The 25697-nt window shown below is 36.0% G+C and overlaps 1 protein-coding gene across 2 annotated transcripts in view; it reads left to right on the forward strand.

Moving 5' to 3' along the window:
- Positions 1-25032, forward strand: part of LOC140136030 (neuronal acetylcholine receptor subunit beta-4-like) — a 155380-nt gene extending 130348 nt beyond the window's left edge. For both annotated transcript variants that reach the window (XM_072157735.1, XM_072157734.1), the window contains 3 exons: positions 19740-19894; positions 22478-23579; positions 24372-25032. In XM_072157735.1, coding sequence (XP_072013836.1) covers positions 19740-19894; positions 22478-23579; positions 24372-24581 — 1467 coding nt within the window. In that variant the 3' untranslated portion in view covers positions 24582-25032. The remainder of the gene's footprint in view (positions 1-19739; positions 19895-22477; positions 23580-24371) is intronic.
- The last annotated feature ends 665 nt before the right edge of the window (positions 25033-25697 follow it).

A 25697-nucleotide genomic window follows, 5' to 3' on the forward strand; every position in this document is an offset into this window, starting at 1 on the left:
ATGGGTTTTTACATTAGGATACTGTCAACTTTAGAATAAGATCGAAACTTTGTTGATATTTACAGCACAGATAAAATGTAAACGATACTGACGTGTAAGCCATAGCCTCTGCGGTCTCTCGGACGTACGGGCTAAATGGACATTTCCGTTTGAAAATCCGCGACGAATTTATATTAGGAAGTTCTTATATTGAACGGTTGAATCCTGGTCGCCCGAATAAACAGAAGTCCGGAAAACTGATTTCAAAGGCTAGTAAGAGAATTTTATCTGCTGAAGTCACCACCACGTGGTTATCATCTGGAAGTACATAACAAAAATTGTTTTATTGAAATTGTGTTTTAAAGAACTGAATAACAGTCTTACGGGGGATACTCTGGTAAAAAAAATTATTACCGACACTTGATCAATCTTGAGACAATAGTGACTCTAGAGTAATATTGTCCTTCACGTATTCCCAAGTCACGCATTTTGTGCATCTGATCTTTACATTACATTTTGTGATTACTTAGAACGTTTTATGGAACGTTTACACTATGTTTGGTTTTGAAAGATACACCACGCTCTAAAGTTGTAACAGGTATGAATGCATATTTGTAAAGCGTAATATTACATAAGTAGATCGTCTTTGTTACAATCTTGAGAATGTGTATTTTAAAATATTACAGAATGTAACATTTGCACGATACAGTGTGAAATTCTTAAATACCATACACCTACCGTGAAATGCTTCACATTTTTCTGCAGGATATGAAACATATTTATAACCTCAGAAATAACATCTCATTATGTCACAAAAAAGAACCGTTGAAAAAAGGAAAGAACATTCCGTTAAGATGAATTCGTATTGTTCTCATACATTTCATTCAATATCCTGTTTCTATGTAAATTACCAAAAAAAAAGCATTAGGAAGTATACTGTGGTTTAGTTGTTCATAATGCAATCGATGTATTCAATGACCGGACCTTTGCCTTCTCACAGACATCAACCCAGCGGCTACGATCAACTCCTTCAAGTACTGGTCTGTAGGGATGCCCACGGCTTTTTGCATACACTACTTTACTAGGAACCATGGTCTACTAATAATGTAAAAAACAAAACAGAACTTTGTCCTTGCATTTGAATGTTTGAATTTTTAGTTTATGATCAATCTTTCAAAGGATCTTATAACATAAGAAACTGCTGTCTCGAAATGTACTAGGAAATATGGAAGGCTAAATCTTCCTAGGAATCTATGACATTAGATCATTTTGTTTACAGTTTAAACTTATGCATATTCTCACCACTGCGGAGTATATATACTACAGGGCTCAACTTTACAGATATCTTATATCAAGACGTTTTATCCTAGAAGTTTAGCATTTTGTACATTTTTACTTCTTTGAAGGACTTTAAATGTACTGGGAAATATGAAAGGCTAAATCTTCCTAAGAATCTATGACATTAGATCATTTGTTTACAGTTTAAACTTATGCATATGCTCACCACTGCGGAGTATACTACAGGGCTCAACTTTGCAGCGATCTTATATCAGGACGTTTTATCCTACAAATTGAGCATTTTGTGCATTTTTACTTGTTTGAAAGACTATAGTGCGAGAATTGATGGCTTAAAGTATATATTGTTTAAATCAAATGTTAGGTACTATTACTTGAACCTACTCACATCAGTATGTAAAGGGAAATACAGCGGTGTGTGTCGTAGCATAAATAAACTTTATAGCAAAGACATATGTACGTATATTTTTCTTTCCAGACATACGAAATACTAATTATTATTTATATGATTTTGCGTTAGTGTGATTCTATCAAACCTTACTGTCATGGTAATTTACATAGTACGATCACAATAAATTGAGCATTATTAATACTACCCATAGCTGTTAAGGGTACGGTTGCTGAAAAGAAGAATTTATTTTGAATCGGTCCCATTTTTGCATCTATATTTTCATTTTTATCGTATTGAGTTTAATATAATTCTATAGACTTACTCACAGAGCTACATCATGTCATTCCAATGAACGCACTATTTTGTATTCAATCTCTTCAAGCCGTCATTTGAGTCCCAATATATCACAGAAAATCGACATACTTTCATTCTGTTTGCACATACCACCACAAAAATTCAATAAACACAACTCAATTTTGCCTACTGTATGCCTTTCAACCCAGCCTCCATGATTACTTGAAATAAGATGAAGAAACTCTTTCTGGTCCAGCCTATAAGACATGGTGCAGCATTCATAAACAAAATATTTAAACCCTCCAAAGATATATGAATACGTTGTATAGCGTAAGAACCTAATTGAAAGGGAAGAGTTAACTCAGGGGGGAGGAGAAAGAACAACAGAAATATTTATATGGAAATGGTTGTCGAATTACAAGAAGGGCGGATAGATATACACACAGGAATACTATAAAATGAAAATGAATATAGGCTAGCTTATGAATGTAAGATGAAATGGAAATAAGGATAATAATATATTAACACAATCCTCCGCTTGTTCGACACGCAATGCTATTCCCGTTGAAATCCACACACCCGCTATGGAAGACATGATCTTAATCTTCCACACAGGGAGTGCAGATTTCAATTGGAGTCACCCATTCAGGTAACTCCATTTGAAATTCACATTCCCTGTATTGGAGATTAAGGTCATGTCTTCCATAGGGGGTGTAAGGATTTCAACTGGAATAGCCCATTACTTATGACTTTCAGTATGGTTAAGGCGATAGGGTAATGGTTAGAGTTTTCTGTTTAGAACAAGTGTAGTGTCGAGCAAATGATGGTCTATCTATATTAAAGCAATATTTGCAATTATTTCATTATCGGTACAAGCTGGTAATATCATTAGCACAATTCGAATACTATGATTTTGCAACTATAATTATACCAACGTCATCAAAACATTATTTAATCTGGAGATGAGAGTGGGAGTGTTGCTAGATCAGCACATTACTGATAAAGTTTTCCGATCGGAATATGAAATTTCTAAAACAAGATTTACCAATGGATTTATTCAATATGGGTTTGTATATTAGAATACGGTCAACTTTAGAATATAAAATCGAAACTTTATTGATATTTACAGCACAGATAAAATGTAAACGATACTGATGTGTAAGTCATAGCCTCTGCGGTCTCTCGGACGTACGGGCTAAATGGACATTTCCGTTTAAAAATCCGCGACGAATTTATATTAGGAAGTTCTTATATTGAACGCTTGAACCCTGGTCGTCCGAATAAACAGAAGTCCGGAAAACTGATTTCAAAGGCTGGTAAGAGTATTTTATCTGCTGAAGTCACCACCATGCAGTTATCATCTGGAAGTACATAACAAGCATTATTTTATTGGAATTGTGTTTGAAAGAACTAAATAATGGTCTTACTGGGGATACTCTAGTGAACAATAAACAATTACAATAAAGCTTTCAGCTATCGTATATGAGTAATGAAGGTTCTATTAGAGGCTAGTCTAAAGATGTATATCGCGGGAGGTACTGTTACTCCTTAAGGGTTGTGTAAACTATGGATCATGATTGTCATTAATATTGAACACTTAAAAAATAACATCATTAGTAATACGGTAACAACGACCAAGTCCAGACTGTAGCTCAAGTAATGAACATCGTTTTACCAACATTGGAGCAATTTACATAAAGATTTGTTTAAATTAGTATCCATAAAGCATCACTAATGTCCAGAATAAGAACACAGTAACGCATGATGCCAACGCGCATAATCTGTAAAATTCGCGTCGAGCTTATGCGGTCAAGCGGCAATACTGGATATACCGTAAAAGCATATAGAGTTTTTTTAATGAAAGCCAAATTAATACAGGCGCCATCCATCGAAACAAATTATAACATTATGGAGTTTGAGCAAATAAATTACCAAGACAAGCATATACAAACAAGTACTCTTGTAATACCAATGTATTGTATTGGCATATTTACGACTGCTTCATATTAATTTAACTTTCATCAAAAAACACTCTATATGCTTGTAGACGAGGTTTTACGGTAGATCTATTCTATCATGTGGACTCAATGTGACTATTACTGGTCAACGTAACTCTAGAATAGTGATACATTTCACTTCCTTGAACAATTATATTTAAACTCAAAATGAGCTAATTGTTAATTTGTTTTTAACCAAAATTAACGAGATGACATTTTAATATTGCAGCTTTCTAGATCTATGGTTTCCTCTAAAAGCGATGTTTGTTTAAGCTCATGTTATGACTATGTATATTGTTGATGCTGCTACTATTGTTGTTATCTCGTTGTTGTTCTTGTTCTTTCTTGCTGTTGCTTCTCCGGCTTGCTTAACATGTATTACCCCCAATGAAGTGAATTACCGGGTGTCCATGTAAACCAACTAGCGATTTGTGTGGTGCATAGCTTCAACCAAATTTAGTCATAAAATCAGCTCTTATAAATGGTCTCCAATGCCGGGTTTCCTATACCGACACTTGATAAATCTTAAGACAATAGGGATTCCAGAGCAATACTGTCCTTCACGTATTCCCAAGTCACGCATTTTGTTGCATTACAGTTTGTGATTACTTAGATCGTTTTATGGAACATTAACGCTATGGTTTCGGAAATAGATACCACGCTATAAGGTTTTAACATGTATGAATACATATTTGTAAAGCGTAATATTACATAAGTAGATCGTCTTTGTTACAATCTGGAGAATGTGTGTTTTAAAATATTACAAACTGTTGCACGATTCAGAGTTAAATTCTTTTATACTTAGCATACTAGGAAATGCTTAACATTTTTCTGCAGGATGCAATGCCTATATATAACCTCAGATAATAACATCTCATTATGTCACAAAAAAGAACCGTTGAAAAAAGGAAAGAACATTCCGTTAAGATGAATTCGTATTGTTCACATACATTTCTTTCAATATCCTGTTTCTATAGTGTAAATTACAAAAAGCATTAGGAGATACAGTGTGGTTTAGTTGTTAATAATGCAAACCATGACCGGACCTTTGCCTTCTCACAGACATCAACCCAGCGGCTACGATCAACTCCTTCAAGTACTGGTCTGTAGGGATGCCCACGGCTTTTTGCATACACTACTTTACTAGGAACCATGGTCTACTACGAATGTAAAAAACAACTTTAACTACATGGCTTCTTAGTCGACGCAAGAGAAAATGCCGATAGGGTTTTTGTCCTGTCCGAGAGAAGAGAAAACGCTCCATTCTTTATCGGATGTACATAGTGATGGATAATAATATATGGACATCCTATTCAATGATAAATTAGATTAAGTATAGTGCTATGGAACACTCTGGGTGTATTAGTGGGCGTGCGATTTGTTGAGTGGAAGATTGTCGGAATTGCCTACAGGTTGTTTTGTATAGAGAACAACATGCTGATATGTTACCGCTATTGTGAAGAACGTAATAGTATACTGAATAATAGGAACCTTTGTAAGCTTTGTGAAATCTTAATAAAGTAATTATACATCCTGATATGCCTATACTGTAAAACACATGGTCGCCAATATGAAGCTATTAATTATAATTATTATAGCTTTTGTTCTCCTTTGTAACCTGGTCTTGAGTTTAAAAGAGTACACATTTTGTTTAGGTTCTGAAATTGTTCAAGATATTTCTACAATCTTGTCATAAATGGAAAGATACTTGATTTTAAATGAACAAAATGCCGTTCGAACAGTACAAGAAATACCCACTATAGTGAATGACATCATAAAATAAGAAAAAAAAACAATGAATATTTTACAGTATCATAAAAAGACACTTTTGAATATTAGAAGCCAATACTTCAGATCCCGTCCAGGTGGTTTAATATCAATGCTGGCTTTTATGGTAAAGACGGTTATGTCAATCGTAAAACTAGGTACAAAAAGAAAAAACTTAGGTCTAATTTCACAAGCAAATATGACAGGGCATTTTGGAAATAAATGATCGAAAGTAAGTACGATTTTTCTTATGAAACCTATACGACCCTTTTTCATCTTTAATTACTTGTCAGCTGTATAGTGGAAAGACGGTTCAAAGCCTATTACTATGAGTACAAGTTGCCTCATCTATCATGCCATAGTTCCATAAGCTCCATTTAAATATGATATCACAACACTTGACTCGCGTATGAGTTTAGGTACCCATTGAATATAAAGGTCACTCGATAAGTATACATGCATATTGGAGTTATAGAACTTTGTCCTTCCGGATTTGAATGTTTGCATTTTTAGTTTATGATCAATCTTTCAAAGGATCTTATAACATGAGATATTACTGTCTAGAAATGTACTGGGAAATATGGAAGGCTAAATCTTCCTAAGAATCTATGACATTAGATCATTTTGTTTACAGTTTAAACTTGTGCATATTTTTACCACTGCGGAGTATAATATACTACAGGGCTCAACTTTGCAGAGATCTTATATCAAGACGTTTTATCCTACAAATTTAGCATTTTGTGCATTTTTACTTCTTTGAAAGACTATAGTGCTAGAATTGATGGCTTATAGCTTATTTTGTTTAAATCAAATGTTAGGTACTATTACTTGAACCTACTCACATCAGTATGTAAAGGGAAATACAGCGGTGTGTGTCGTAGCATAAATAAACTTTATAGCAAAGACATATGTACGTATATTTTTCTTTCCAGACATACGAAATACTAATTATTATTTATATGATTTTGCGTTAGTGTGATTCTATCAAACCTAACTGTCATGGTAATTTACATTCAATATTTCATAGTGCGATCACAATAAATTGAGCATTATTAATACTAATCATACTTATTAAGGGTACGGTTGCTGAAAAGAAGAATTTATTTTGAATCGGTCCCATTTTTGCATCTATATTTCCATTTTAAATCGCAGTGGGTTTAGTATAATTCTATAGACTTACTCACAGAGCTACATCATGCCATTCAAATGAACACACTATTTTGTATTCAATCTCTTCAAGCCGTCATCTAAGTTCCAATATATCACAGAAAATCGACATACTATCATTCTGTTTGCACATACCACTACAAAAATTCAATAAACACAACTCAATTTTGCCTACTGTATGCCTTTCAACCCAGCCTCCATGATTACTTGAAATAAGATGAAGAAACTAATTCTGGTCCAGCCTATAAGACATGGTGCAGCATTCATTATCAAAATCTTTAAACCCTCCAAAGATATATGAATACGTTGTATAGCGTAAGAACCTAATTGAAAGGGAAGAGTTAACTCAGGAGGGAGGAGAAAGAACAACAGAAATATTTATATGGAAATGTTTGTCGAATTACAAGAAGGGCGGATAGATATACACACAGCAATACCATAAAATGAAAATGAATATAGGCTAGCTTATGAATGTAAGATGAAATGGAAATAAGGACTATATTAACGCAATAATCCTCCGCTTGTTCGATACGCAATGCTATTGCACTTGAAATCCACACACCCGCTATGGAAGACATGGTCTTAATCTTCCACACAGGGAGTGCAGATTTCAAATGGAGTCACACATTCAGGTAACTCCATTTGAAATGCACATTCCCTGTATTGGAGATTAAGGTCATGTCTTCCATAGGGGGTGAATGAATTTCAACGGGAATAGCCCATTACTTGTGACTTTCAATATAATATGGTTAAGGCGATAGGGTTATGGTTAGAGTTTTCTGTTTAGAGCAAGTGTAGTGTCGAGCAAATGATGGTCTATCTATATTAAAGCAATATTTGCAATTATTTCATTATCGGTACAAGCTGGTAATATCATTAGCACAATTCGAATACTATGATTTTGCAACTATAATTATACCAACGTCATCAAAACATTATTTAATCTGGAGATGAGAGGGAGTGTTGCTAGATCAGCACATTACTGATAAAGTTTTCCGATCGGAATATGAAATTTCTAAAACAAGATTTACCAATGGATTTATTCAATATGGGTTTGTATATTAGAATACGGTCAACTTTAGAATAAAATCGAAACTTTATTGATATTTACAGCACAGATAAAATGTAAACGATACTGATGTGTAAGTCATAGCCTCTGCGGTCTCTCGGACGTACGGGCTAAATGGACATTTCCGTTTAAAAATCCGCGACGAATTTATATTAGGAAGTTCTTATATTGAACGCTTGAACCCTGGTCGTCCGAATAAACAGAAGTCCGGAAAACTGATTTCAAAGGCTGGTAAGAGTATTTTATCTGCTGAAGTCACCACCATGCAGTTATCATCTGGAAGTACATAACAAGCATTATTTTATTGGAATTGTGTTTGAAAGAACTAAATAATGGTCTTACTGGGGATACTCTAGTGAACAATAAACAATTACAATAAAGCTTTCAGCTATCGTATATGAGTAATGAAGGTTCTATTAGAGGCTAGTCTAAAGATGTATATCGCGGGAGGTACTGTTACTCCTTAAGGGTTGTGTAAACTATGGATCATGATTGTCATTAATATTGAACACTTAAAAAATAACATCATTAGTAATACGGTAACAACGACCAAGTCCAGACTGTAGCTCAAGTAATGAACATCGTTTTACCAACATTGGAGCAATTTACATAAAGATTTGTTTAAATTAGTATCCATAAAGCATCACTAATGTCCAGAATAAGAACACAGTAACGCATGATGCCAACGCGCATAATCTGTAAAATTCGCGTCGAGCTTATGCGGTTTCCTATACCGACACTTGATAAATCTTAAGACAATAGGGATTCCAGAGCAATACTGTCCTTCACGTATTCCCAAGTCACGCATTTTTGTTGCATTACAGTTTGTGATTACTTAGATCGTTTTATGGAACATTAACGCTATGGTTTCGGAAATAGATACCACGCTATAAGGTTTTAACATGTATGAATACATATTTGTAAAGCGTAATATTACATAAGTAGATCGTCTTTGTTACAATCTGGAGAATGTGTGTTTTAAAATATTACAAACTGTTGCACGATTCAGAGTTAAATTCTTTTATACTTAGCATACTAGGAAATGCTTAAAATTTTTCTGCAGGATGCAATGCCTATATATAACCTCAGATAATAACATCTCATTATGTCACAAAAAAGAACCGTTGAAAAAAGGAAAGAACATTCCGTTAAGATGAATTCGTATTGTTCACATACATTTCTTTCAATATCCTGTTTCTATAGTGTTAATTTCAAAAAGCATTAGGAGATACAGTGTGGTTTAGTTGTTAATAATGCAATCCATGTCTTCAATGACCGGACCTTTGCCTTCTCACAGACATCAACCCAGCGGGTACGATCAACTCCTTCAAGTACTGGTCTGTAGGGATGCCCACGGCTTTTTGCATACACTACTTTACTAGGAACCATGGTCTACTAATAATGTAAAAAACAACTTTAACTACATGGCTTCTTAGTCGACGCAAGAGAAAATGCCGATAGGGTTTTTGTCCTGTCCGAGAGAAGAGAAAACGCTCCATTCTTTATCGGATGTACATAGTGATGGATAATAATATATGGACATCCTATTCAATGATAAATTAGATTAAGTATAGTGCTATGGAACACTCTGGGTGTATTAGTGGGCGTGCGATTTGTTGAGTGGAAGATTGTCGGAATTGCCTACAGGTTGTTTTGTATAGAGAACAACATGCTGATATGTTACCGCTATTGTGAAGAACGTAATAGTATACTGAATAATAGGAACCTTTGTAAGCTTTGTGAAATCTTAATAAAGTAATTATACATCCTGATATGCCTATACTGTAAAACACATGGTCGCCAATATGAAGCTATTAATTATAATTATTATAGCTTTTGTTCTCCTTTGTAACCTGGTCTTGAGTTTAAAAGAGTACACATTTTGTTTAGGTTCTGAAATTGTTCAAGATATTTCTACAATCTTGTAATTAAATGGAAAGATACTTGATTTTAAATGAACAAAATGCCGTTCGAACAGTACAAGAAATACCCACTATAGTGAATGACATCATAAAATAAGAAAAAAACCAATGAATATTTTACAGTATCATAAAAAGACACTTTTGAATATTAGAAGCCAATACTTCAGATCCCGTCCAGGTGGTTTAATATCAATGCTGGTTTTTATGGTAAAGACGGTTATGTCAATCGTAAAACTAGGTACAAAAGAAAAAACTTAGGTCTAATTTCACAAGCAAATATGACAGGGCATTTTGGAAATAAATGATCGAAAGTAAGTACGATTTTTCTTATGAAACCTATACGACCCTTTTTCATCTTTAATTACTTGTCAGCTGTATAGTGGAAAGACGGTTCAAAGCCTATTACTATGAGTACAAGTTGCCTCATCTACCATGCCATAGTTCCATAAGCTCCATTTAAATATGATATCACAACACTTGACTCGCGTATGAGTTTAGGTACCCATTGAATATAAAGGTCACTCGATGGGTGTACAAGCATATTGGGGTTATAGAACATTGTCCTTGCGGATTTGAATGTTTGCATTTTTAGTTTATGTTCAATCTTTCAAAGGATCTTATAACATAAGATATTGCTGTCTCGAAATGTACTGGGAAATATGAAAGGCCAAATCTTCCTAAGAATTTATGACATTAGATCATTTTGTTTACAGTTTAAACTTGTGCATATTCTCACCACTGCGGTGTGTATATATACTAGCGGGCTCAACTTTGCAGAGATCTTATATCAAGACGTTTTATCCTAGAAATTTAGCATTTTGTGCATTTTTACTTCTTTGAAAGACTAGTGCGAGAATTGATGACTTACAGTTTATATTATTTAAAATCGTATGTTAGGTACTATTACTTGAACTCCACTCACACCAGTATGTAAAGGAAAATACTGCGGTGTGTGCCGTAGCATAAATAAACTTTATAGCAAACACATATGTACGTATATTTTTCTTTCCAGACATACGAAATACTAATTATTATTTATATGATTTTGCGTTAGTGTGATACTATCAAACCTAACTGTCATGTTAATTTACATTCAATATTTAATAGTACGATCACATTAAAATGAGCAATATTAATACTAACCATAACTTATTAAGGGTACGTTTTCTGAAAAGAGGAATTTATTTTGAATCGGTCCCATTTTTGCATCTATATTTTCATTTTCATCGTAGTACGTTTAGTATAATTCTATAGACTTACTCACAGAGCTACAGCATGTCATTCAAATGAACTCACTATTTTGTATTCAATCTCTTCACCCGTACTAAATAGTGACCACAGTACGGAGTATCGCTATTCTCGCAATGAGCTGTTAGACTTTAGATATCATAATGCAAGTCTCACTGAGCCCAATGTTGATCTTAATTGGCTTAAAAAGTATGAACGCCGACGTGGACGGAGAGGAGGCACGCACATCCACAGGCGTATTCCTGTTACCAATCCTTCAAGATAGACTAAAGTATCGGATCAGAGGGGAGCCACTCTCTCCAATCTCACTGCTATTCCCAAACTTATTACACGTAAAGACAAATTTCCAACTGTTGTTGTTTGCAACCCAATGTCAGTTAACAACAAGATGGATGAATTTAGATCGTTCATTCATGATCACTCTGTTGATATTGCATGTATATCAGAAACATGGATCAAGCCAGATTCCTCGCTAGATCACTTGCAAGTGGATAACTTTACTTTGTTTTCTAAACCGCGTGAAAATCGTATCCACGGAGGAGTCGCCCTGTATATTCGTGACTCACTGCATCCAAAAACTGTTGACATTCAGGTTCCAGACGAATTGGAGGTCGTGTGGATGCAAATAAGACCAGCATTCCTTCCACGATCTATAACATCTTTGTATTATTGTGCCGTTTATTCTCCACCTGATGATCCTCATGTTGATTTGTTGCTTGACCACTTGCAACAGTCTATAGATATCATCAGCACCAAATACCCTAATGCTGGTATCACGATTGCTGGTGACGTTAATCGCATTGACATCGAGCGATTAGCTACTGGAGGTTTCGCACAAGTAGTAAACAAGCCTACCCGAGGTAATGCTATTCTAGACAAAATAGTCACCAATGTTTCCAAACAGTATGAAACTCCTGACACGTTTCCACCATTCGGGCGTAGGACTGATCATAATGTTGTTTTGTGGAAACCTCTTCCTAGTCTCACCAAACACAATGTCACCGTGAAGAAATCAATTAGACCCATGAAAGAATCCTCTGTTCGGGAATTTGGACAGTGGATTATTGCGCATGATTGGACCGAAGTTTACTCGGCTAATGATCCTCAGAGCAAGTGTAATGCTATGTATGAGACACTTAATGCAGCTATCAGCGACCACTTTCCTACACGGACAGTAAAGCTTCATATAGAAGATAGACCATGGATGACAGATGATATCAAAGCCCTGATCAATGAGAGACAAAAACTGTTTGGCAAAGGTGATCCCCGGTGGAAATCAGTCAGAAATATGATCATCCGCAAAATTTCTGATGCTAAAAAAGACTACTATCACAACAGGATTCAAAATATGAAATCCGAAAACCCTGCTGCTTGGTATAGAGAGATCAAGTTCATTACTTCAGGCCAGAAGAGTTCGCCAACTATAGCTCCTCCACCTGGAGTTGACAAAACTAATGTTTCTGCGGTTGCTGACAGCATCAACCAGCATTTTGCTTCCATCACAAAAGACATTGATGTTTTGGAACGGTCTTCCCTACCAGTGTTTCTTCCAGCGCCGGATTCTTGTCCCACAATTTATGAATGGGACGTGTATGATCGTTTAAAGAACCTTAATCGTCGGAAAGCAGGGGGTCCGGATGGCATTCCTGCGAACCTAATTCGCGAATTCGCCTACGAACTCAGCAAGCCGTTAGCTGATCTTCTCAATTGTTCTTACCAGAATGGTGTTGTCCCTATACAATGGAAAAAAGCTACTGTAATACCCTTGCCTAAAACTTCGCCGCCTTCGTGGGACAAACTGCGTCCGGTCTCATTAACTGACCATTTCGCGAAGTTAGCTGAGGGATTTGTCACCGAATGGATTATGTCGGATATTGAACACAATCTTGACCCAAATCAATTTGGTAACCGCAAGGGTGTTTCAACTTCACATTATCTAGTCAAACTGGTTAACAATTTGTGTTCTTATACGGACCAATTGAAATCAAAGTGTTCGGTTGTCATAACCGACTTCAGTAAGGCTTTTGACCTTATCAATCATAATATCGTCATAAAGGACCTTCTTAACTTGGGAACTCGTCCATCAGTGATCCCTTGGGTGTGCAGTTTCTTAGAAGAACGAATGCAGTGTGTTCGTTATCAAAATCACAGTTCTGAGTTTGTTACCCTAAAAGGTGGTCTTCCGCAGGGTACCAAGTTTGGCCCTCTTGGTTTTCTGGCCAAATTTAATGAAGCTGTCCGCACAAATGTTACCGATGGCCGGGTTCTGAGTTTAAAGTATGTTGATGACATGACAATTGTTGAGAAAACCCGTATTGGTGATACTGAATCTTTGCAAAATGTTCTTGATGGTTTTGTGACTGGGCAAAGCAAAATGATATGAAATTAAATCCTGAAAAGTGTGTTAACATGAATGTTACCTTTATGAAGAACCCACCCGACAGTGCACCTGTCCAAATGTGTTCCGAGAATTTGGCAATTGTGGACAAAGTGAAAATTTTAGGTGTTACAATTTCCTCCGACTTGAAATGGGATCTTCATTTGTCTCAAGTCAAGCGTAAGGCTAGCAATAAGTTGTACATGCTTAAAGTGCTTAAGAAATTCAGCCTTTCTGTTGATGATTTGATTACTATTTACAGATGTTATGTGCGGCCTTTATTAGAGTATGCCGTACCTGTGTGGAATGCAGGAATAACTGAATCTCAGGTCTTAATGCTAGAGAGGGTGCAAAAAAGAGCCCTCAGGATCATTCTTGGTCCAGATTATCTGTCGTATGACCATGCTCTTGATCTGTGCAACCTCACCAGCCTTCAGGAAAGGCGTAAAATGCTGTGTGTTAAATTTGCCATGGATATCTACAAGTCAGATGAGTTCAGTACCTGGTTGCCTTTAAAAGTTAAAGATAAAGTGCAATATTCTCTGAGAAATGCAAACCATTTTAACAAAATCAAGTGCAGAACCAATCGGTTTCAAAATAGTGCAATACCTTATTTTGTCGATTTGCTCAATGAACTCATGTAATGTGCTCTAATTTTAATCATGTTGCTGGCTAACTGTTTTTATATTGAAGTGTTTTATTTTTCCAAATTCTTGATATTATCTTATTGTATTGTTGTATTGAAAGTATAGGGGGGGTGGGTGGGTGGGTGAATAGACTATGATATGTGAGTTTTGTTGGTGTGAGGACTCTTGATTGTGGTATAATTCAGGATGTGTCTAGTGTCATGCTGAGTGGTGTGTGTGAGCAACTGTTGTGAGTGGTTATGGTGCCCTTCCAGTGTGCTGTAAATTGTGCTGTGCAAATGTTGTGTGCTTGTGAGTAGTCTGGGTTGGATTTCTTGGGGTGGATTATTAACTTGTTTTGCTTTCGTATGGTTTGTGCTATAGGGTTTGCTGCAATATTTTGTTTATTTATTTTGTTGTTCACTTGCATTTTGTCATAATTCTTTATTGTGTATATTATATATGTCTTTTAATGTAAACTTTGCTGTAATTTAGCCTGCGGGCTACAATGCATTGTGTTAATAAACCATAAATGAATGAATGAATGAAATCTTCAAGCCGTCATTTGAGTTCCAATATATCACAGAAAATCGACATACTATCATTCTGTTTGCACATACCACCACAAAAATTTAATAAACACAACTCAATTTTGCCTACTGTATGCCTTTCAACCCAGCCTCCATGATTACTTGAAATAAGATGAAGAAACTATTTCTGGTCCAGCTTATAAGACATGGTGCAGCATTCATAAACAAAATCTTTAAACCCTCCAAAGATATATGAATACGTTGTATAGCGTAAGAACCTAATTGAAAGGGAAGAGTTAACTCAGGAGGGAGGAGAAAGAACAACAGAAATATTTATATGGAAATGTTTGTCGAATTACAAGAAGGGCGGATAGATATACACACAGGAATACCATAAAATGAAAATGAATATAGGCTAGCTTATGAATGTAAGATAAAAATGGAAATAAGGATAATATATTAACTCATTCTTCGCTTGTTCGACACGCAATGCTATTCCAGTTAAAATCCACACACCCGCTATGGAAGACATGGCCTTAATCTTCCACACAGAGAGTGCAGATTTCAAGTGGAGTCACCCATTCAAGTAACTCCATATGAAATCCTCCCCCCGTGTGGAAGATTAAGGTCATGTCTTCTATAAGGGGTGTGTGGATTTCAACTGCAAAAACCCGTTACTTATATGGTTACGGCGAAAGGGTTATGGTTAGAGTTTACCTTTGGAACAAGTCAAGTAAACGATGGTCTACATATACCGTAAAACCTCGTCTACAAGCATATAGAGTGCTTTTAATGAAAGCTAAATTAATCCAAACCCCGTTCATCGACAAAATTATAATATTTTGGAGTTTCAGCAAATTAATTACCGATACAAACATATGCAAACAAGTACTATTGTAAGACCAATCTATTGTATTTGCATATTTACGGCTGTCTCGTTTTAATTTAGCTTTCATCAAAAACAAACAAAAAACTTTTCATTTATAAGCTTGTAGACGAGGTTTTACGGTATTAAAGCAATATTTGTAATTATTTTATTATCGGTACAAGCTGGTAATAGCATTAGTACAATGCAAATGATATAATTTTCCAAATAAAACCATACAACACGTCGTCAAAAAGTTATTCAATCAGGAGATGACAGTGGGAATGTTGCTAGAAGATGAAACGTCTAAACTGTACATTATTTGACTTGTAAAACAAAATTTACCGATAGTTTTATTCAACATGGGTTTGTAAATTAGGATACTGTCAACTTTTAAATAAGATCGAAATTTTATTGCTATTTACAGCACATATGTAAACGATATTGACGCGTAAGCCATAGCATCTGCATTCTCTCGGACGTACGGGCTAAATGGACATTTCCGTTTGAAAATCCGCGACCAATTTATATAAGGAAGTTCATTATATTGAACGGTTGAAACCTAGTCGTCAGAATAAACAGAAGTCCGGCAAACTGATATCAAAGGCTGGTAAGAGTAGTTAATCTGCTGAGGTCGCCACCATGTGGTTGTCATCTGGAAGTAAAGTATTTAATTGGAATTCTGTTTTAAAGAACTGAATATCGGTCTTATTTCTATATAATTGGGAATAATCTGGTGGACAATAGATTACAATAAAGCTTTCAAGTACCGTAAATGAACAATTCAATTCAATTCAATTCAAAGGCCTGGTCTTAAGGGTAATATCGTCGTGGGAGGTACCGTTACTCGTTGAGAGTTGTGTAAACTAGGGAACACGATTGTCAATAATGGTGTACACTTGAGAGAATATAAAACAACATCATTAGTATTACAACTGCGATGAAGTCTAGGCTATAGCTCAAGTAAGGAACATCATTTACCGACATTGGAGCAATCTACATTAAGATGTTTTTGAATCTACATCTATTAAAAAATTTAAAATAAGAAAGATCTAAACTTTATTGCTATTTACACATCAGCACAGATAAAATGTAAACGATATTGTCATGTAAGCCATAGCCTCTCTAGTCTCTCGGACGTACGGGCTAAATGAACATTTCCGTTTGAAAGTCAGCGACCAATTTATATAAGGAAGTTCATATATTGAACGGCTGAACTCTGGCCGTCCGAATAAACAGAAGTCCGGAAAATTGATTTCAAAGGCTGGTCAGAGTAGTTAATGTGCTGAAGTCGCCACCATGTGGTTATCATCTGAAAGCACATTAACAAATTTATTTGTGATACATTTGTGGCAGAGTGCTTTTCAAGATATAGAATCAACTAGACAGAACAGAATAAAGAAAAAAGTAAGAATTTGGCATGCTTTTTCACGTGTAAAATATGAATGCCTTAATCAATGAGGTGTAATTATAAAGCTTTCAAAATGCTCAAGCTGAAATACTGAACTCAAAATTGACTTTACCTGCAAGTCCCCCCTTTTGATATACTGCATCACATTTAAATGAAATTGTGTTTTAGAACTGATCAACGGTCTTACTTCTATATAATTGGGGTTCATCTGGTGGACAATAAACAATTACAATAAAGCTTTCAAGTACCGTAAATGAACAATATAATGCAGGTTCTATTAGAGGCCTGGTCTTAAGGGTAATATCGTCGTGGGAGGTACCGTTACTCGTTAAGGGTTGTGTAAACTAGGGAACACGAATGGTGTACACTTGAAAGAAGCTAAAACAACATCATTAGTGTTACAACTGCGATGAAGTCTATGCTATAACTCAAGGAACATAATTTACCGGAATTGAAGCAATCTGCGATCAAGTCTAGACTATAGCTCAAGTAAGGAACATCATTTACCGATGGAGCAATCTACATTAAGATCATAAGGATCAAAACACAGTAACGCGTGATGGAAGTAGCGCACAATCTGTAAAAATTCGCGTCATGCGTACCGTACATCAAGATAACGTATGCTCCATCATCTCTATTCTCTAATATGTGGACGCATTATGAATAATACTGATCCACATAATTCTAGATTGGTCCCAGTTAAAAACCGTAGTGCATAAGTTCCATTGATCACTATTTGACAGGCGTTTTGTTTGTTAAGCAATAGATTATACAGCGTGGGCTACACCAGGTTATACAGAGCATTAGCTGTATGCACAACATTTGTTTTAATTTAATTCGTTGGTGAGAGAGAAAGAGTAAAGAAGGGATAAAAGGCGGTCGCGAGGGAAGTAGAGGTAAAATTAAACAAGGCATATGCCCCACATTTATACGGGTTAATCTTTTGCGCGTCACGTTTATGCTTAGGGAACGAATACTGAATAACACCGGTTTTTGAATACGCTTTACAATACAGGAAACTCATTATGCCATTGCGGTGAATGGCCGGTTTGTCTTCTTTTTCACTCACCAAAAGGCCCTTGTCTAATGTCGGATGAAATATGAACTGTTCACAACCTAATTAAATTTTAAAGCTCTGTGGTCCCAAGGAATGTTTCCATTCCTTCAATCGTCGACGTGCCTGCAATCTGCCCATCCACGTTTCAGTGTGCTGTAATTGGCTAGTTTAGGCAAACTTATACCGAGCCTCGATGACTGATGAAACGTTAGATCTACAGAGGTTCATGTGTATACTATATGCCTTGAAGCCTTCTCTTAAATTGAGTATGCGTAGATCTGAATGTTATTAAATGTTTGAAGCTATAAAATGAAAGTTAGTTTCCACGGGTAAAGTAGAAGTAAATTGAGAAGAAAACGAAAGCGTGAAGAGTTACACGTTTCAATGGTTGGCCGCTCTTCGACGGTTTTCCTTTTAACGATCAAATTTTTAAAAGCTAAATTGTCCAGGTCGTTCCCTCCATTTAATTTAATTTATAAAACCCGCAGTCGCTGTATCCGTCACCGTCACACCATTAGCACAAAAGCATTAAAACAAACAGAAAAATTGCTGATCAGGAAAAAAGAGTTTTTAGTGCAGGATTTTTAGTGTTTAGAATAGTTCAAAAGATGTGATGCCAGAGGTAATGCATCCAATTTATGATATCTGGAGGATTCATTTTATTTGTAAGAAATCAATTTGTGCAATATCAGTATCTTTAATTTTACTAGCTAGGTTTTATTTCACGTAACCATTCTGTACAATAAGCAAATTGGGATAAAACAACGCGGTAAGAGGTTGTGTGCTCCGTACAATTTAATTTCACATGCAAATGAAGCCAAAGTATTAAATTACGTGTATTGATTGGCTCCTTATTGTCTATCAATGAGTAGAGAGTTTGTTTCAATTGTCACTATCATAAACTGACTGCTCTACTCACAAAACATATTTTATATCATTTCGATCAAATCTTGCTCGTAATCAGAGATCGCAGACAACAGTGATAAAATACTGGCTGCGATCGAATTTCGTGGCGCCGTTGGGGTGTGTATTACATTCCGTCCCGGTATTTCTTCGTGTGCAATTCCGGAATGGACTGATCACACACAAAAGCCAGAAAAGAAAACCCCGACCGTTGATGGCGTATGTACTGCTTTAATAACGGGCTCAGTCGTTCCATCGTTGAGGTACATCTGGGCAAATCATATCAGATCAGATTTCAAATTCATAATATAAATAACTCAATCCACGGTCAATTGGTCTCTAATAGCCACTAATTTTACAGCCGGGTAAATACGATTGGCTTCTGACATAAAAGAGGTAGCAATCGTTTTCAAATCCGACATTTTATGTCACTATATCGTGCAACATTTCTAGGGTTGTCAACCAGAAAGCCTTAACTCACAATAACCAGGTCTCCGATAATAAGCATAAAGTTGACAAAATAACTTTTTGAGATAATCCAGATTTGAAATCCTTATTTAATACCCTTTAAAATCATACAAACATATAAGGAAGGATAGCTACTTGTTTGGTCTACAAAATCAATATTTCCTCCAACATTTCTTTGTTTTCTATTAAATTTTATCATTTTTAGTGGTTCAGTAGACTGTATCGTAGCCTGTCATTGTGAGATGAGGCTTTCTGGTTGTCAACCCTCGATTTTTTAATTCTCATTTCAAACTAGCATTTCCTAATTGAACTATTAAACTACATTACCTTACAAAGACTATTTGTGTTTTCTTTTTATATTTGATTATTCAGGATGAACGAAATCAAGTGATGACCACCAGTCTGTGGGTAAAACAACGATGGATCGATTATCGATTAGCTTGGAGTCCGCTACATTATGGCAATGTTACAGTCATCCATATACCCATCACTACACTGTGGAGACCAGATCTTGTTCTATACAATAAGTAAGTAATTTATGTAAAGGTTATAATGGCTAATGAATAGGTAACTATGCTGCTCACAAAAAGTACCCGAACACTTGAAACAAAAGCAATATCTGAAAAACACTTAACCTAAATTCGTCGGCTGTATTCCATAGTGGCGTATAGTGATTTTTGGTCATTTTTTTGAAAATTGGCACATATGTTTTTAATAATATTCTCTTTCATTTTTCTAAGTCTCATCAGTCAAAATTAGCTAATTAATTATTAATTAATTAATTAAATGTGGCGTATAGTTACAAAGTGAAATTTTGTGTTTTCCATAGTGGCGTATCGACCATACGCCTCTTTTTATACACATTTTATAATTATGAAATATCATAGTGGCGTACACCCCTCTACATGTCATAGTGGCGTATCGGACCTATACGCCACTATGGAATGAAGTCGACGAAAAGTAACGCTATAGGGATTACACGGCGACCGAGATGGCGTAAGGTTAACGTTAGGTTATGGTATTGAGTTTTGCGTGTTTTCCATACTGACGTATAGTTTTGTGCTTTTTGTTTTCCGTTTGCCAGCAATGTTATGTATTTATTTCTTTTGAAAAATATATAACAATAAAATCTATTTAGTTTACTACAGAAATTTCACATCATTTACAAAATATAATGAATGTCTGATTTACACAACTCGATTTTAAATTGGCATTTCTTCAAACCCGATTTTCTCGATAAGTTGTTTATTCGCGGCGCCCCACTATACGCCACTATGGAATACAACCGACGAATTACCAAATAAAGTAATAAATAGAAGCGTATTTTGATGCGATGCGGCTTTTGATGTGATGCGTTATACCGAATTGAATGGGAAAAGAGACATCCTTCCGAGTGATTTTCATATTCTGAGTATTAAGGACTTCTAGTGTTCTCAACCCTCGGTATATACTAAAGAGTAAAAAAATAGCTACCCTTTAGGATTTGTTTCTATATAAAAAAAAAAAAATTCTTCCACTGAAAATATTGTTGACATGCATCAACTACAGACTCATTGCCTATGCATATTCAGGGGCTCTAATCCCACAGGTGTTCTAATGCATGAGTAATCACACGAGAATGGAGAGATTGCTGATTTCAAAAGTCGCAAAAATTAGTATCCTTTTACAGTGTCCTGTCCGCATTCTGATCATTATCAGTGATTCTCAATTTGACATCATGCCCAATTCTCTGACCAGAATAGGGAAATTGCAATCGGGCACTTGCATTATAATCAGGCACCCAGCATCAGGAAAAATTGCATTATTATTGGGCAACCATTATTAGCAAGTACACTGGATTATAATCGAGCACCCGGTATCGGGAAAACGTGCATTAATAATCGATTAACTTTTGAATTAGTGAACTCCTTTATTTAATGTGTGCTCATTCAAACATGATGTCAACTACAGATGACTGATAAATGATGATGCATGCCAAAAATCTTTTCAATTGAAGAAATACTTTTTGAAATACAGAAACCAAACCAAATAGGTAGTTATTTTTGTTTTACTCTTTAGTAGAGAATGAACATTTACTGTCATGGTATCTTTTCTTCCTTCCTACATATACGTGCTTACCTCAATTGTTTGAGTATCAACACACGAGCTATTTGCGGATTATCACAAATCACAAGGAAAACACAACATTGATACAGACTGGTTGTGTATTAAGATGAAACCATTAATTTTGTCTGGCTTTAAACATCAAAATTATTCACCATACTTTTCCCGCCTGACGCAAGATGTCAAACTATTTAGTCATCTTTATTTACATACATTCACTTACGAGGGTCATATGTCGGGTCATCTCGTTACTGTCAGTAAATGTTTTCAGCTGTGGATTGCCATAAGTCGCATCTGGAAGTACTTTGTGTTGAAAGCCTAGAATACAATCCCATGCAAGAGGGTCGTACGTACATATCATTAACAGAGTACTTTCGACGACTGTGACGACTTTCTTACGTTCCATTTGCGTAATATTTTTCCAATGTCCCGCGCCAGCCAACAGTAAATTATTTTATAACTTTTGCCTTACCAAGATGTAAACAGCTGATCACATATATCAGATGGTATAGTAAAACGTACCTATCTGACACTAATACTGGTACAATTAACTGTATAACACTGTAAACAACGATGAGCACACCCGGTGAGCACAACATATTGGGCTAGACTATTCTCAGTGTCCCTGTTTGAACACCCTCGTCTAGTATTATCGGGAACAAGCTTGGCTGGACGTCTCTGACCGATCGCAGGACGGACAACTTGTATATCGTCATTTTTAAATGCCTGACCGAGCTTGTTCCTGAGGACTCTACGTTGTCTAATATGTAGTGTTAGTCTAATTTCATTTTTTATGAAATCTTTATTGTCAAAAAGCATGCTTAATTATCATTGTGTTATACAAGAATAAATATCTGTGGATTCCGCTGCTGAACTGATTCCGCTCTTTCATCTTATGAAAAACAAACATGCTGCAGAATTTGCAGTATTGTTGATGTCTTCATATGTCAAAACATACATTTTCCACCTTCAATTGATATTTCGTTAATGTATCTTTTCTATTACAGTGTTGATGGTCCGTACGATGTTACGAAGGAAACGATGGCTCTAGTACACGCCAATGGTACTGTCTATTGGCTGCCTCCTGCAGTTTATAAAAGTGCCTGCAATATTGACATTCAATATTTTCCTTTTGACGAACAAGAATGCGTCCTGAAATTTGGTTCTTGGACATATGACGCTAGTAAAATTGATCTTGAAGCTTTAAGCTCTAGAATTGAGCGAGAATTATATTGGCCAAATCAGGAATGGGATATTGTTGATACTCCCATTGAGAAGCACACTATTAAGTACCCATGCTGTGATAACACATACGTTGACTTGACCTTTGCCTTTGTACTTCACCGGAAGTCATTGTTCTACATCGTGACCTTTGTAATCCCCTGTGTGCTTATAACGTTCCTAACAATCTTTGTCTTCTACCTTCCCACTGAAAGTGGTGAGAAAGTAACATTGTGTATCTCCATTCTCCTTGCCTTAATTGTGTTCTTGCTGCTGATTGCAGAGAGCATACCAACCACCTCTTCTTCCATTCCTATGATAGGTTGTTATCTGCTGTTCACGATGGGTATGGTCGCTGTGTCTACTGTTGTCACAGTTATTAACATTAACATATTTTTTCGTGGTGCAGACACTCACACCATGCCAGCATGGGTTAGACTCGTATTCATTGACAGTAACATGGCAAAGTACCTTTGGGTTGAAAGACCTAAGAATTACCTTAGTTACAACATCACTTGCGATGAAATGGAACACGTCAAAGAAATAGAGGCATTAGCAAACTCTAAGAAAATATGCATGCAAACACATAGTTGTACAGACTCTCCAGCATTAGACAGGTCGTGCTTTAATAGGAATGCCTTCGGTAGCCGAGCAAACAGCGTCAATTATAAGCCTCTACATCGCGGGTCGAATATGGAAGGTACAAGATTTTCGCTGAACCCAGCTTTGGATGAAGGCTTGGAGTGGCGAGAGAGTGAGACTGGTGAAGAGATTGATCCAGATGCAAATTTAGATGGTGAAAAAGGACTTCCAGCAAGACTCAAGGAGGGTCTAAACTACATCAACTTTATTGTGGAAAGGACAAGGGACAATGACAAAGACAAAAGGGTAATGAGGATTTGCCCATGCGACTTCATAGTCGGTTTTTATTATTATGTCTATATTTTCAATATTCCCGTTAAGTGCATGTCTATTCCTATTCAAGGGACAATTCGTTACGTTTTATGACACCCTAAAATGCATCCAATCCAAACTGAAGAATATAAATGTGATATTAAATCGTACAGTATTGACAACAGGCAATCGTTTAGGCACTGCTGCATAATTTCACCACTGACTTTCGTAGCATCCATAACGCCTTGGCCACTAGCTCATTGGCCGCATTCTATGCTTGGAAGCTTAACACTGTCAAGTATCTGGAACTTGAAATTTTGGATTCCTCGATATAGGTCAGCTATCGCCAGCTCATATTAATAATTTTAATAAGAAATTAATATCAGCTGCCGATAATTAAAATTAAAATTAAAATTGCTGTGTTTGAGGTAAGAATGTACTTCGAAGATCTCAAGCGCTATCATCGACTACAGAGGAAAATTATGGAACTAATTAGAGTGTTTACTCTTAGCAGAGTTTAGCCACACATGTTCGTGACCGCTACCTTTGATATTGGAGACCGCTACAATGTAGTGGCTATAAAGCTTAGTGGTCACCGCCAAAGTTAGTGGCGGAATTATGCAGTAATGCCTTACATTAAGGTAGGATTAAAATATATGTCCTGAAGCGGTAGTATACAAAAATCCATAGCCTATTATACATTATATAGAGAGAGACTATGATATTAATCAACAGCCAGTAAGATCAACAATTAATAACATCGTTCTCTTGTATTTTTTTTTTCAGGTTGAAGAAGACTGGTCCTACGTCTCAATGATCGTTGATCGTATTTTTCTTTATATCTACATGATTGCTGTTTTTGTAGGAACCACTTCCATCCTCCTCTCTTCCCCAGTACTTTGGGAGCCAGCTGGGTTCCATCCTCCGCAGATCGTTGACAAACCTGAAATCATTAACATAAAGCCATCACCGTCTACTACAGAGGATCCGAACTGAGGACCACATGCAGCTGATATGAAAAACTGTTTTTTAAAGATGCACTTAAGGGTGGGACTTTTTGTGCTGCAGAGCGGCAACAAACTTCAAACTAACAGGGAATAATGAAATTTAAGAAAATTTTGTGACAATATGATTTCCATGGTCACTGTTGAAATGAACATTATAAAAAAAATACAGAATTCAAATAAAGAATGCAAGTGAGTGCATCGTTAAAAAAAATGACTTAATGTACAGTTCAATCGCAGTCATGAGCGATTGGTGACCAATGAGATAGATTCTACTTTTCGACACAAGAAGTAACAAGTCATTTGATTGGTCACTCATTGATCATCCATCACTGGTGATTAGACTGTAATTTAGCTTTAATATATATATCGTTCTATGCAAACTTAGGTTATACTGTTTAATAATAACACAACATGGGAGGTATATGATATTAGTAATAATATTATTGAAAATAGGGAGTGCGTTCTTGTGTTTGCTGGTTAATAAATAATGAACGAAACAATATTGATAAAATTCCTTTCCCCGAAACATTTAGTATACGGCAATATTTGCCAACAAGAAAACAATAGACTGTCTTTGTAATCTAGCATCTGTGACCGCTTTTGACAGACTAAATCCTGACAATTTTGTAGGGGTTTAATAAGGTATACATGTAATTTAAATTGGAAAAAAGAAATTGCAATGTGGAGTCCTGATGAACGCGGACTATCATTATCATTATTCTATAGCCAACAGACTGTGATCACATGACAAGAACTTTTTACCAATACCAAGCATGCAACACTATTGAAGACGAACATATCAACTATGACCTTGACAAAAATAACTTTCTGAATTACCAACTTCTGGTCTGGTCTGGCCTGGTCTGGTAGAGTGCTCCAACAGAGCAGAATCCCGCATCACGTTATGTATAAGAAAAACGCGGTATGATAAATGACCTAAGCATTGACAGGACGGTGATTATTATAATGTGAATCAAAATACTCATAGCACCTACTGATTTAAAAACTTATGACACTTATATTTTACCAGTCGCAGAGTGAGTTAAATTGTTAACGTAGTCGTGACACGATGACAAGATTAAATTGCATTGAATGTTTCGCAGGA

The sequence above is a fragment of the Amphiura filiformis genome, chromosome 16 (assembly GCF_039555335.1).
Source record: "Amphiura filiformis chromosome 16, Afil_fr2py, whole genome shotgun sequence".
NCBI classification, from domain to species: domain Eukaryota; kingdom Metazoa; phylum Echinodermata; class Ophiuroidea; order Amphilepidida; family Amphiuridae; genus Amphiura; species Amphiura filiformis.